The 15,671-nt window shown below is 31.4% G+C and overlaps 1 protein-coding gene across 1 annotated transcript in view; it reads left to right on the top strand.

The window, feature by feature from the left end:
- LOC143065315 (dynein heavy chain domain-containing protein 1-like) overlaps window positions 1-15,671 on the top strand; it is a 106,664-nt gene that overhangs the window by 70,697 nt on the left and 20,296 nt on the right. The window contains exons 68-84 of the mRNA XM_076238822.1: window positions 408-488; window positions 2,416-2,591; window positions 2,829-2,922; window positions 3,359-3,501; window positions 4,460-4,555; window positions 5,315-5,486; window positions 7,629-7,796; window positions 8,284-8,441; window positions 8,861-9,070; window positions 9,467-9,637; window positions 9,997-10,092; window positions 10,500-10,562; window positions 11,387-11,532; window positions 12,146-12,416; window positions 12,717-12,839; window positions 13,604-14,405; window positions 15,039-15,183. Of these exons, the coding sequence (XP_076094937.1) occupies window positions 408-488; window positions 2,416-2,591; window positions 2,829-2,922; window positions 3,359-3,501; window positions 4,460-4,555; window positions 5,315-5,486; window positions 7,629-7,796; window positions 8,284-8,441; window positions 8,861-9,070; window positions 9,467-9,637; window positions 9,997-10,092; window positions 10,500-10,562; window positions 11,387-11,532; window positions 12,146-12,416; window positions 12,717-12,839; window positions 13,604-14,405; window positions 15,039-15,183 (3,115 nt within the window). The remainder of the gene's footprint in view (window positions 1-407; window positions 489-2,415; window positions 2,592-2,828; window positions 2,923-3,358; window positions 3,502-4,459; window positions 4,556-5,314; window positions 5,487-7,628; window positions 7,797-8,283; window positions 8,442-8,860; window positions 9,071-9,466; window positions 9,638-9,996; window positions 10,093-10,499; window positions 10,563-11,386; window positions 11,533-12,145; window positions 12,417-12,716; window positions 12,840-13,603; window positions 14,406-15,038; window positions 15,184-15,671) is intronic.

The following is a 15,671-nucleotide window of genomic DNA, read 5'->3' as shown; positions in this document are numbered from 1 at the left end:
CGTTTGAAACCAGTTCTATTATTCATAAGAATTAACTGACCGATTCTAACATTTCAAGTACATACAAATAAGTTTTGGGCCCATGATGAAAACCAAAATTAAATGTTTCCTCTCACACCCAACAATATGAATAAGACTTCACTTTGTCTTGTCTCACCCACATGTGTGGATCTCTTTCAAGGATAATAAAAATCTCCCCACACACTTATTTTCTCTAATATTGGAATTGCATAGATCATTGCCAAAGCTGCAATTTGAAGTTAACAAGTATGTACTTTTAATAACTTGGTCTAACTTTTATTATATACATTCAGAATCATATAGAACTGGTTTTAAAGCGTTCCTTTATTTGTTTACCTCCAACTTTTATACTAATAACCTCTGACATTTAACCTCTCCCCATACAGAGTCAAGCGGTACAGACAGTGTTGAGCATGAGCAGATGGGTGTGGCTAAGACTAAAGTTGCCCCTCCCACAGATCAAACAGGTAACTGTAATAAAATGAAGGATAAAAATTGTTAACTCCCTTTGACGAAGAAACTTAGATACAGTGTTGTTCATTGCTTTGATGATAACATATTTGAATGGTAATGTTTTGACTGAATCTCATTGATAAGATATAGTCAACAAAATTTTTTATTGTAAAATAATTTTAAATTTGAACTATCCCTGCTTACTTACATATGTTATTACTGGAATTCCTAGTTTGATGTCCTTCCCAATTTCCTTTTTCTTTGTTAAATTTTCCTAAAATAATAAACCCATGTTCTAACAGTATTTTTACAGTTCATTAGAATATCACAGAGCTTGAAAACAAATTTGTGAACGTAGAATCGACTATACATAGATCTTACTGTGATGAAAGAAAAGTAGATTAAACTTCTTCTTATACTCTGTAGTTCTTTAGACATCTATACTTCTTCTTTTATTATTTCTGTTAGTTGTGTTTTGCTAGAGCTTAAATTTAAAAATAAGAATAATGGTTTTGTTTTAGAAGCATTGTATTTTGTATGTCTCCTTTACAAGTGATAAAGACCATCACATGTAAACTAGAAGCATATATATTTGCTTATAGGTTATTGGAAAGTTAAGTGTTTCTGTAATATCTCTCATTTTGTTGCCTCTGCTGGGATATGGAAGCTATAACATAGTGATCCTACATTCTGTTGTCTACCGCAACAATATCTACGTTCAATCTGAGGTTAGAAATGGTTTTAAGACATCAATAACTTTGTCAAACGTTCATGGAATGTTATGAAAAATGGAAAACAGCTTCTTTATGATAAATGCATTTTTTTTGTATTTTCTTGATGAATTGACTAATTACTTGATGTTCTATTTCTGTCCTCCTTTAGCCGTTTCATAGTAAACTTTTGTCCAGTAACCTCCATATTTTAACAACATCAATCAAAAATTTGATTGAATCTTTGTTATTTCTTTAAATTTTTGACAAGTATATTTTTTGCTCACCAGGCCCAAAGGGCCAAGTGAGCTTTTCTCATCACTTGGCGTCCGGCGTATGGCGCCGTCATCGTCGTCCGTCATTAACTTTTACAAAATACTTCTCCTCTGAAACTACTGAGCCAAATTTAACCAAACTTTGCCACAATCATCATTGGGGTATCTAGTTAAAAAAATGTGGCCGGTGACCTGGCCAACCAACCAAGATGGCCGCCATGGCTGAAAATAGAACATAGGGGTAAAATGCAGTTTTTGGCTTATAACTCAAAAAAAAAACCAAAGCACTTAGAGCAAATCTGACATGGGGTAAAATTGATTATCAGGTCAAGATTTATCTGCCCTGCAATTTTCAGATGAATCGGACAACCCGTTGTTAGGTTGCTGCCCCTGAATTGGTAATTTTAAGGAAATTTTGCTGTTTTTGGTTATTATCTTGAATATTATTATAGATAGAGATAAACTGTAAACAGCATTAAAGTTCAGCAAAGTAAGATTTACAAATAAGTCAACATGACCAAAATGGTCAGTTGACCCCCTAAGGAGTTATTGCCCTTCATAGTCAATTTTTAACAATTTTCATAAAATTTGTAGATTTTCACCAACATTTTCCACTGAAACTATTGGGCCAAGTTCATTATAGATTGAGATAATTGTAAGCAGCAAGAATGTTTAGTAAAGTAAGATTTACAAACACATCACCATCACCAAAACACAATTTTGTTAAGAATCCATCTGTGTCCTTTGTTTAATATTCACATAGATCAAGGTGAGAGCGACACAGGCTCTTTAGAGCCTCTAGTTTAAATTTTAGATATATCAGAAGTCCACTGTTGCCTGTCATATTTTTAACCCTACATTTCATTTTCTGGCTTACTGTAAGTAATTGATGGAATGTCTTTCAATACATAATAACTTTTTTACATTGTTGTTTTGAATCTGATATTTTATTATAGTACAAGGTGCACCTTTAACCAGTAGAGTTGGTAACATAGGAAGTCAGATCAATCTGAAACAAGTCAGGTCCAGCCAGGGAAGTCTCAAGTTCTCCAAGTCTGTAACATTTAAAGCTGGACTACTAGCTGATTGGGAGCATGAAGCTTACTTTGGACCCTTAATGAGTATGGATGAGGTAGGTCAAAGACAAATTTACACAAAGATGAACATAATTAGATCCTTCAAAAATGACAAATGAATTAAAATTTGAGCAGATTGTTAATTTACAGCTAAATTATTGATACTTTTCTTTATCATTTTATTTCTTTTCTGTTATCAAATAAAGCTATCACAGAGCAGATTTCTTTTATGGTCTTGAAATAAATAGGATTTAGTTATGAATTATCCATTTTATTCTAATTTTTTTTTACAGTTGAAAGGATCATCAACCAGCTTGGTTGATTTTATTTTCTCCAAGTTTTATATGACAACTCATACAGAAACACTTGGAATGGCCATTGAAAAAGGTAATTTTCTGATGTTGTGTAGTGTTTTTTAGTTTGATATCTCACTAGAATACAAGTTCTCTGTCAAATGATGCATCACTTGTTAAAAATCTTCTTCTCATTCTGAAGGTGTCAATTATGAAGATCTTTTATTAATGTCCTGTTAAGATGACTGATACACAGACAATATTTCAGGAAATACATCTATAGGATTTCATTTGAATTCTTTTATTCCAAATATTATTCATCACACTACATTATACCTTAAAATCCATAATTAATGGAGATGCTGATTCTTTTAATTTTAGCAAAAAAACTTATGCAAAATTCAAGATCAAAACCTCTGCTCAACCGTTGTTGTAAAATCAAATGTAATTTCCAAAGCAAGTGAAACAGAAAGTAACTTACTTGCATGATAATGTATAATATATAAATATAACATAATCAATATTTTCAGCTTATATGGACGGGACAGAGGAGAGTTTAGCTGAGGCCTTATCTACATGTCTTAATGTATATAATGCTGGCACTTCACAGAGACTTGATTTAGTGTTTTTCTCTGAAGCTGTTAGACATGCAGCTAGGCTTAGTAGAGTATTGGTAAGTTACAGAATTTAGGTTTTGTGTTTTCTCGGAAGCTATCAGACTTACATTTAGGCAGTAAGTTGCTGAAAGTACAGTGTTTTTTTCTGAAGCCATCAGACATGCAGTTAGAAATATGTGAGTTTGTTTTTTTTTTGTCAATGAAAACCTCTGTTGATATCAAGAAAGAAAAAGATATATGATTACCAATGAGACAATTCTCCACAAGCGACCAAATGACACAGAAATTAAAAACTATAGGTCACCATACGTCCATCAACAATAAGCCAAAAAATTCAAGCACGAAAAATTAACAGCCTAATTTATGTATAAAATATTGAACGAAAACAAATATGTAACACAGCAACATACAACAACTGAATTACCTGCTCCTGACTTGGAACAGGCACATACAGAATGTGGCAGGGTAAAAACTAGTTTGAAGCCCCCTCTTCACCAGGGACAGTGGTGTAACAATTCAACATAAAAACAAACTATAAAAAAATCAGGTGAAAAAGGCTAAACTCATCAGATGTATACAAATAGAAATACATCTAAAAATAACCATACAGAATGAATGTGGACAAGTAATTGTACATCCCAGCAAAATAACAACACTAACTACAGTCTGAGAGTTTAATAGTTCAATAGAAAAACATAGTTGATGGGGTATCTATTCATGACACAAAATTAGTACATGTGCAACATGAAAAATAAGTTCTTTCTGTTCTTAATTATTCATTTCTTTCGTCTCTTAATTATAAATAAATGAAAGAGTTATCCCCCTTCCTTGGAAGTAGGACTAGTTCAAAGATTTGGTAATTAACTGTTTTTGAGTAAAATAGCAATAGTAATACTTTACCTTTGCAGTATCTAGCTGGGAATGATTAATGCTATATATATAGGCTTTAAAAGGGTACTGATAAATTACAAAATTTGATTAGAAATGTTGTTATGATTTTGATATTTTTTACAGGCAATACAAGGAGGCCATGCTGTTCTGTTGGGTATGAGTTATTCTACTGGAAGATGTACCCTTGCTAGACTGGCAGCTTATATAGCTCACTGTAAGGTAAGATATCCTATCATTAAAGTATATATTTATATAACTAAAGACATCTCTTGTGATACCTCTGCATAATTCATGAAAAACGATTTACCACAAATGAAATCTTTATAGTTTGTACACTTTAAAAGGAAAATATAAACTCTGAGTTAAAGGAGTTTTCCAAAGCAATTAGAACTACAAGTGAGATACATTGAAATATGAAATAAAAATATACACTTGTCACATAAGAAATAGAAAAAAATAAAATTACTTTGGGCAATACTTAACCCCAAGATATAATTTATCAGAAAGCGCCCGCCGACTGCTGTAGAAAGAGATGTAAAGGGGTAAGTTATACATGTGGTCGTGTCACAGATTTGATAAACACATCACAGGTTGATGATATTAGTACATTTGTACTGGCGGTGATCAGGAATTGGTTTGATTTTTTCAAGAAAGAGAATGTAGATAGTTTGTTGGTGAAGGTATTATTGTTTGTTTACACAATTGGGGAATTGTATCACAGGTGAAATGAATTTGTTACTTCCATTATTTATTGCCATTTAAGAAAATAATTTAAAAAGATGAATGTTGCAATATTTATTCAAGACTTGCATATTTTTTTTTTTAGTAACATACATTACTAACATTAATAAAACTAATTTTACTGTTGCTCGCATAATATCACATTAATATCTAGTTATTCATTACATTCTGAATTAACAGTATTAATTACTACAAATATTTTCTAAAGCATAATTTTGTATAACACTTTCTTTACAGCTATTTGAACCAAAGTCCCAGTCTGATCCTAGTAAAAACTTATTGATAGTAAGAGAACACATCAAAAGATCATGTTACCACAGTGGAATTTTGGGTAAACCTTCTGTTCTACTGGTACACGAAGACTTGGGATCAGAATGTCTCCAAGATATATGCAGTGTTATGGCTGATGGTATGTCTATTTTATTTCTATGGTGATGAGGAACTTGTATCTTTAAATGAATGTCTTATCTAGTAAATTTCATTAATTATCATCAAAATTTGAATTGCTTCCATTTGATGTTGTTTTGTGTTATTTTGATATAATATTTATAATTCTTTTCAGAAAATAATATAAATAGACAAGTATTTCCTATCATGTGTTAAAATAATATTAAATGAAAGAATTTATTTGAGCAATCTTAGAGAAACTACAGTATAGTGTTTACTCAGACTAGATGTATTTATATTGATATGTAGGTACTTGCCCTGGACTGTATACATCAAAAGAGAAGTATACCATATGTGCAGACAAATCATTATTAGTCAAACAAAGTTCGCTTTCATTTCACATATTTTGCATGTTTATATGTTTGTTTTATATTACAATCTTTCCTTATTTTGTTATACATGGGAAACTTATATATTTCATGTTGAATACTTTAAACAATGGCAAAATTCTGTCAATACTGTGTTGTATTAGTACTAAGAAATTAAGATATCAAGTGATGCATGTGTAAATGATTCCAAGATTTTTATTTAAGAAAATAGATAGGGACAGGAGAACAAGATTTGAAGATGCATACACATTTCATTGACAATCTTTAAAATTGTTTTCATCTAAAAAGACATAATTGTTGATGGTTGTGGCATGTAATGTTCCATAATAAAGTACACATTCTGGTTCATTGAAAAGTATACATAGAGATATGTCAACAAAGGTTGTATTTTAGGATTCAGGGTCAAGGAACATTATTTTGTTTAGACTAGATTAAATTTCCATGTTTGGTTGATGAGTTTCAACTGTTTTTTTTATTAAATCATATTCATAGTTCATTTTCATACCCCATACTACAATTTAAAAGTATACAGATTGTATCCCATCAGTCAACCAGTCTTATGGGGTTTCAGGTGCTTGATCACCCACTTTGGGATTGCAACCTTTTTAACCGGATTTTTGTGACAAAAATGTCGGTTATTGATTTGGGATGTACGGCGGGCGGTCGGTCGGGCAGGCGGCAACCAAATGTTGTCCGTGCATTTACTCATGAACCGTTCATCCCAAGCTTTTAAAATTTTAATATGTTGTTACTGACAACAAAATGAAGGTCAAGTTCAAGAATGACGATTTTGACTTTTACCGTTCAGGAGTTATGGTTCTTAAAAGATTGAAAAATGGCGTTTCCAGTCGTGTCCGTGCATTTACTCATGAACTGTTCAACCAAAGCTTTTCAAATTTTAATATATTGTTACTGATGACAAAATGGAGGCCAAGGTAAAGAATGACGATTTTGACTTTTACCGTTCAGGAGTTATGGTTCTTGAAAGATTGAAAAATGGCGTTTCCAGTCGTGTCCGTGCATTTACGCATGAACTGTTCAACCAAAGCTTCCCAAATTTTAATATGTTGTTACTGATGACAAAATGCAGGTCAAGTTCAAGAATGACGATCTTGACTTTTACCGTTCAGGAGTTATGGTTCTTGAAAGATTGAAAAATGGGGTTTCCAGTCGTGTCCGTGCATTTACTCGTGAACTGTTCAACCAAAGCTTTTCAAATTTTAATATGTTGTTACTGATGACAAAATGGAGGTCAAGTTCAATAATGTCGATTTTGACTTTTACCGTTCAGGAGTTATGGTTCTTGAAAGATAAAAAAATGGTGTTTCCATTCATGTTGTTGCATTTACTCATGAACCATTCGACCTAAGCTCTTTCAAATTTTAATATGTTGATACTGATGAGAAAATGGAGGTCAAATTTGATATTGACGATTTTCACTTTCACTGTTCATCAGTTATGGTTCTTGTGATATTACCAGGACACAAATAAATGTTAATAAATCCGGTTTGCTGTTGTTGTGACAGCCTCTTGTTATACAAAGAAATGCTATGAAAGTAATATTACATATGATTTTGACCTAAGATCAGGGTCATAGCAACTAAAAATAGTTTGGTTTTTTTTGTTAGACAACATTACTGTCTGAAATCATGACAGGATAAAGTGCCTTTCCACAGTGCTGGGTTTTTTTTTATCAAGAATAGTCAAGCTGCCGATATAATACATTTTAAAGTCTCCCTTATAACTTATTAACTTTATTGTTGTTTATAATTTAGGTACAAGTCCAGGACTATACAATGAAGATGAGATACAGTCTATAGTCTCCCACATGATGCCTGGTGGGGTCCAGACCAAGAGAGTAGATAAGATAGAACAAGCATTTGAACGATTCCTGAAGAAAGTCAGACATAACCTTCATGTGATTGTTTGTCTCAGTAGTAAAGGTAATAACATCATCTATTGACACTGTTTGATTGTGTGTCTCAGTTCTCCTTGTTCACTCTGAACAAAATCTTAAATTATTTTTTTTTAAAGGGAACACATATTAAATTATTTCTGTCACCTGGGTATCACCTTCATTTGACTTACTTTTATTAAAACTGAGGATGAGATTTACTATATGGAAATTCCTAAATGGCAACAGTTGCAGCCTTCAATTCTGGTTAAATTTCCTTTGAATTTGAACACAGTTTTAATATTTTCAAAACCTGATATATTCTGTTTTCAAATACTATTTTTTTATTTCAATGTAAACTGTAAGCAGTTTATTAAGATATGAACAAATATTAGAATAATGAGATTAATGACAGTGTTTTCAAACATTTAGAATTCTGCATAAAAAATATATATGTGATATTTATTACAAGAATCAGCTGGATAAAGTTTTGAACTAACCGTGAGTTCAATAACAATTCTATTACTTTTCTCCAGGAAATAGTTTCTCCAGTAATTTCAATAATTTACACAGTAAACTTAGTGAATATCCAGGACTTGTAAAACATGCAGTTTCTGTAGACCTGTACAAGCCATGGACATTTGAAGCTTATGTCAAGATAGCTGAAGTGTGGCTCCGGGATCAGAGGACAAAGGTAAGGGGCAAAGATCAAAATGATAATTTTTGATTCATGAATTAATGGTCAGGAGTCAAATATATCAGAAATCCATGTTGAACTAGTAAAATAAGTTGATGTTTAACAAAAAAGTCATGGTTACAGAAAGATATGTTGTCATAAAGAGATAATGTCAAAAGTAAGATCATACTGCACATGTTTAGAGCTCACAGTTCATTAGCAGAAGTGTGGATTGAAAATGTGAAATGTTAGTCTACCTATATCAAATAGGCAATTGATGTTCCAACCAATATATAAACTGTAACTATTGACATGGTATCATCAATATATAAACTGTAACTATTGTGTCATCCTTTGTTTATTCAAGTATACAATATTTGTCTGATCTATTTTGTTGCTGGCTAAAATTTAACAAGAATTTTATAATTGATCATCAGGTACCTATACCATGGCATCCTACAAGAATGTTGGACCAGATTTCACTGACAGCCCATGCTATGGCTTACATGCACCTCTCATCTAAGGCTGTAATAGAAAGACAGTTCTGCCACCAGAGGGAGCCACTGAGATTCTATTCTCCTTTGACGTTCATGGAGTTTGTTCACTTGTTCAGATTAATATCAGCTCATATAGTCAAAATGGAAATTGTGAGTGTTGCCATTTATAAGATATTATTTAATACATATAAAGAACACATAAATAGGATAAGGAATTAAAATAACCATTGATATAATATTCTTATTCTTCTTATTCTATAATAGATATCAAGTTATATAGCTTATATTTTTGAAAAAAAATTCTGATATTTTAGAATGATATAAATCTATTTTCCAAAGAATGCTGTTAAATATACAAATGCAACATGGACTAAAATGTCAGATTAGACATTGTGATTTGGGTCAAATCTGCCTGCAAATATATGTATCCAATATCAGGATGACAGTTCTTGTTCTATTATATGTATCCAATATCAGGATGACAGTTCTTGTTCTATTCTCATAAGATTCTGGTATACATATTAAACCTTGTTTTAATGTTTGTAGGAGAATATAGGTAAACACGAGCAAGCTTTAGGTAAAGTGAATGAAGCATTTGGAAGCATAAATGAATACAAAAGAGAAGTTTCAGAACTGACACCAAAGTACAAATCTGCTACAGATGAAATCAAAGATCTGGTGGCCAGAGTTGAGGACCAGAAAGAACAATATATTGCTGTAAATATCTTATACTCAAGTTTAGAATAAATGCTTACTGTACTAACAAGTTTGGATGTGATTTGGAGTATTCATTCATAATTTTTTAATCAGAAATTCAATTGAAAACAATGTTAGTGTTGATGAGTTAAAGGTTTTCCACTAATGATATGACAATGATATTTGGTATGCAGTATAATTAGCATAAGCACAGCAGTATGTTAACCCAAAATCTAGAAACTATATAATAATTTAATGTAAATTTAAAGAAAGAAAGAAAGACTTAGAATATGTGGGCTCACTGTTTTACTAATAGAAGTAATGATGCAGGAAAGTGTAACAATAAGTAAAGATTCTATGTTAAAATTGTATTTTTGTAGGCCTTGGATAGATGTAAAGACCAAGAACAGAAAATTGAAGCTTTACAGGGACCTCTAGAACAACTGAGAAAAGAGGCACAAACAGATTTTGATAGGGTAAGAACTTGTTTACATTGTATCTGATATTTATCTATTTATAACTGCTAGTGTCATATTTGTATATAATCTGATTTTATCAATTATTTTGCCCTGAAAGTGATATCCCGATTCTTCTGCTTTCTCTTATTTTGCAAAATTTTTCCTTAGAATAGTGAACCTAAACATCTTGATGATAAGCAAAGGGACATATATCTATGCTTTTCTTTTTTCAAACTGTATTGTTGTTTCTGTGCAACTTTTTCATGCTTTCTGGATATCTGACATATTCAGCAGAAATACAAAAATAATGTACAATTTTAAATGGACTCAATATGAGAAATACTGTACATTTATGGACTTACAGGCAAATAAAAACTATTTCATATTTAAGTTATACCTAGTACCATGTAAATCTTTTTCTTCAGTCGTTCTTCAAGAGATCTCCTAGTTCGGAGTCTGTTGAATATTTCACTGCGACACAGTATAGGGTAAAATTATAACTTTTTGTGTGTAGTTTATTTTGCTAGAATATGATGTCACTGGTATATTGGTTCCACAATTAGTAGAGTATTTGAAAAAAATAGATATTTGAATTCAGTGAGCTTTGGCTGAATGCATATTGCCTGCACATTTTATATGGCTTTATTACAAAACCACAGTTATATTAGTTGATCCAAATTAATCAGTGGTTATTATATAAATTAGTGTGATTTGAGTTAGTTGAAATTATGCACATATAGTTGGAATTTGATTCAAACACAAGACTTAAAATGGATATACAGTACCATAACATGGGATCACACTTTGGACCAAATCTTGAATGCTGCAATCCAAGGCAGAGGTGGCACAAAAAAGAGAATCAACCATCTGAGTTTATTTATAATTATGTATAGTTTTAACCCAGTTTCATGTTATTCTTCTTTTATTTTTCCATATTTTTGCTATTGATAGAAAGACATATCTACATGAATATCAATTAATTATTAAAGATATCATTTCATATTCTAATGCAACATTGTTTTTAAAGTTCAGTTTACATGTATGATTTGACATCTTTTCTGTCAGTTTCATTAGAAAGGAGATAACAATATTGTATTTTAAGCTATGACGGCATCAATTGGTGATTTGATGGTCGCAAATACCTGTTTACCTGTAAACTTAATTTGCGACCACCAAATCACTAATTGATGCTGTCAGAATTTAAAATACAATACAGTTATCTCCTAAAACTAACTTACAACAGAATCAGTATAACCTTACTTAGAAACAACCCAGACAAAACAATTTACATGTAATTTTTGAATTTGAACAGGTGAACCCTAACTACCAAGCAGCTCTGACAGCCCTTAATGTGATCAATAGAAATGATCTGGAGGAAGTCAAGTCTTTCAGAGAACCACCAGAACTCGTCAAATTTGTTGTCAAAGCTTTATGTTTGTTATTCAAAGTACCACAAGAGTAAGTATTTATTTTATAATCAAAGATTTTCTGTATTGTCCATAGTGAGTAGCTGAACATTTTTGTCATTAAAGCTTTTTTTCAAAGTTACTGGAAGTCATATAAGTATTGATAAGATGTCAGAAAGGAAAACAGTTATTTCTCTTATTTAATGATTTTGTTTAATTTTATAATTAAATTTCAATTCTCATACTCATTTTCTCCAACATGATTTCTGTGAAGATTCTTAAAGGTCATAACCAGCATTTCTTTAAGAGATCAATATGGTTTATAGTATGAATAAGGTCTATATTTTTCACTTCCAAGCTAAAATCAAAAATAAAATTATGACCATTTGCTCTGAAAATCTCCCACCATATACATTTTGGAATACCATTTGTAAATGCTACAAATTTAATCACATTTGCATTACTTTCATTTGTGCATAATATCTCAATCGAAAGAGGTTACAGTTAAATTTTATATTTCCTCTATATAACAAGAAGATGTGGTATGATTGTCTATATGCCAATTATTTTCACTTGTCCATCAATACAGTTGTCCGGAAGATTTTAAATGTGGCTTACATTTTATGTCAAATATGACATTTATATTTGTATATATTTATTTACAGTTGGGAGAATGCTAAGTTATTATTGATTAGAGATAACTTTATGGAAGAGATGATGTTCTTTGACAAGGACCACATCCCAAATGACATCTTTGAAGAACTGAAGACTTTTGTCTTTAATCCTCTGTTTGATCCTGACTTAGTCAAACAAGTCAGTCTGTCAGCGACTAACGTTTGTATCTGGGTACATGCTGTATATAAATATGCACACATACATCGTAACATGCAGCCAAGATTACGTAATTTACTGGAACATGAGGATAAATTTACTCAGGTTTGTTAAACAATTGCTAAGTATGCACAAAATACTTTTTTGTTTGTTAGATCTGTTCACTGGGCAAAGTCTGAAAGATGATATTTTTAATCATTTAATCTCTCATAATGGTAAAAAAAATCTGTTAACTTACAAAATAACAAAATTGATTTGTTTTGGTTAAAATTTGGGAGATAAAAAATTCTTTAAAGGCATTATTTTCTCAAAGCTTGACTATTTTTACCTGACATATTTAAAATTAACTGACAGTAATTTTTGTCTTTGCATTGCAAAATAATAATAACAGCTTTATTGTTTTAGGCCCAAGCTAAGCTAGGACAGTTGAGAGTGGAAGCTAACAGAATAAAGAGTGCCCTAGAGAGGGTGATTACATCACATAAAGCTGCTGTCAAGAGAGCAAAGACAATAGAGAGGCATATGCAGGTTAGTGAGTAATTCGGGAATTAGTTTCCTGGTCACGGCACCATAATATTGTAAAGTAAACTAAAGTTGTAAGCTGTATAATTGTATTGCAGTAGCACATTGAGATATAAAGTACCAACAACACAATAGAATGATGTTACAATAGAAGTTCCTTACCCACGTCTGCAAAACGTCACATTGAATTCTTGGGTTTCTAAACAGTAATGTTGTAAGATATTTGAGGGATACCAAGATATTTATCAATGGGGAAGAAATTCAATTGGGATATAGTAAAATTTACTGCAAGAAAGATTTTTATTTTACTTTTGGGAAATGCAGTTCATAGTGATGTTTAGAATCATGGAATGAACATGTAGACAAACTGACAGATTTGTAGTAATATTTGATTGCTAAAAAGGATTTGGGGACTGACAAATTATGTTTCAATTATTGAAGTATTCAGGCTTTCAAATTGCTGCAGTAAACAAAATGAGGTTAAGAGACAGCTGATATTTTACATAATTTGATATTTAAAAAAAAGAAATAAAGAACTGCCAAAACCAACTCCATTATTTTTGTGCTGTTAGCGTTCCCTTTTAAAAGTAGATACCAGATGGTATGCAGGATTGTCAGGGAAAAAAATACAGCTAAATTGAGAACAAAAGTTCAATATTGTTCTGTGATATTCTTGAAACCAAAATCTCCATATTTTTAGTGAAAAAGTGAAAATACATCTTATTTTATTCATATTTTTATATATGTTAGCACTGAGATATTTGTTATAGGCCATAGAGAGAAAGATAGCCAGAGCTGTGAATCTGATGGAACATATGTCTATGCAGCATTACTTGTGGAAATCAGAGCTGAGAAAGGCCCGTCGTAATGTGCTCACATCACCTGGTGATGCTCTGATTACAGCAGCTTGTGTCTGTTATCATGGCCCTCTGGAGGATAAATGGCGGGCAGAACTTCTGCATGATTGGCAGGACAGATCAAAACATGGAATTTACAAAATGACAAAGAAACTTGGAGAAGACGTTTTCCCATTAAGTTCAAACTTAGAGGGTTTGTTTGATGGACATAAAGAGTTTGACACAACGAGCAGTATGTCACGTACTGTTACAGAAAGTAGTGTAGGTAGTGAGAGTACTCTGGACATGCCATCGCTACCAGAAATAAAGACATATAAATACCCACCTGCTGTCTACGATACCAGTAAATATTACAAATCAGAACTGAAGAAACAAGAAAGTTTTGAGTATGATCAGACACAAACTATTGAGTTCGAAGATTCTGATGATGAAGACGAGCAGAGCACATTAATGAACAGGAATAATTTTACTCTACAAGAGATTCTCAGTGATTTTGATGAGTTGAGTAATTGGCGTCTGTCCAATCTACCAACTGACCTACATTCCATACAGAATGCACTTTTGATGAGAGTGAGTTGTCACAATCGTAAGCACTGCTGGCCAATGTTGATTGATCCAGACAATCAGGCTGAATTATGGGTAAAGACAGTTCAGAATAGTAAAAATGTATTTACAGAGAAAGATGTACAAGAGAGTACTCCTGATGAATTAGATGGTGAGTGCAAAATTATTTCCAGATTTTTTCAAGTTTAGATTCTGCCAAAACATTAGAATTAATAATTAATAATTATTTATCTTTTTAATTGTCAGTTTTATTTATTTGTTCTTGTTAAAAGCTAGATAGATGGTGAAAGATTAAGTTTTCTGTTTTTTTGTCTCTTTGACACATTCCCAATTTCCATTCTCAATTGTAAAATATATTTTGGTAAGTTTTAGATTATTTTGATTAAGAAAATCTTTCCACAAAAAGAATTATAGCTGTCCTTGAAATGTTTTGCTTTGTTCTATTAAGAAATAATTTAATTTTGGATGTAACTCATCTTCTGATTGGCTGACGTTGTTTTGTTTATCATCTTATAGACATAATTTAATATTGTGACGTCATCAACGTTTTTTTTTATGGTTTACTCCGGTTTAAAATGGAATTTAGATTTAAATTATAAGAAATAACTAATATTTTTTATTTCTATTCCAAGTAACATAAAAAATGTGGTTCACACTAAAATAATCTGCTACGCAGGTTATTTATTGTGCACCACATTTTTGATGTTATACATAGACAGAAAAATATTACAGTATTCCTTAAGTATTTTTGACTGATTTTATAAAATGATATTTATTATTTAAGGCATTCCTCTTGAATCCAACAGAAGTAAGAGTAGTTCTGGTCAGTTACCACCTAGTCGTGGAACAACTCTGACTTACTCTGATGTGTATACTGATGACCGTACAGCATCTACCAATACTCTCACTACTACAGATTATACTAAGAGGTAAGATCTCACCCTACATTTATTATCAATCCATTTTGTCAAAGGTTTTGATAACAAATGAAAAAGTTTGTTACTTTTTCTTTTGGGGTCTGAAGTTGAGAAAGATCTAGGTCTTTTATTTTGGTCCTGGATGTATAAGTTTTACCTTCATTGCTATTTAAATAGACCAGATAATTTAGCAACCATTAAAAGTAACCTGATTTGCATTATTTTATTTTCTACCTAGATTTTTCTAGGTAACCTTTTCTTTAATCATGAAATTGTTTTAATATAGTGATAGAATATTTCACCTAACCTGAAAAATATATTTGCCTAAGGATCTCCTAGCTTTTTAAGAATGATTAGATTTCAAATATTTTAAAACTAATGACAGCTCTGAGGTAGATAAATACCTAAGTCATTTCAATGAAGATTTTGCTAATATTTTCCTAAAAGAATAAATGTATAATATATTTCAAATTTTATTAAAATTTTGATCATAGTTTTAA

Source organism: Mytilus galloprovincialis, chromosome 2, assembly GCF_965363235.1.
Source record: "Mytilus galloprovincialis chromosome 2, xbMytGall1.hap1.1, whole genome shotgun sequence".
Lineage (NCBI taxonomy): Eukaryota > Metazoa > Mollusca > Bivalvia > Mytilida > Mytilidae > Mytilus > Mytilus galloprovincialis.
Note: the sequence above shows the minus strand (reverse complement) of the source record. Positions and strands in the feature narration are given on the sequence as shown.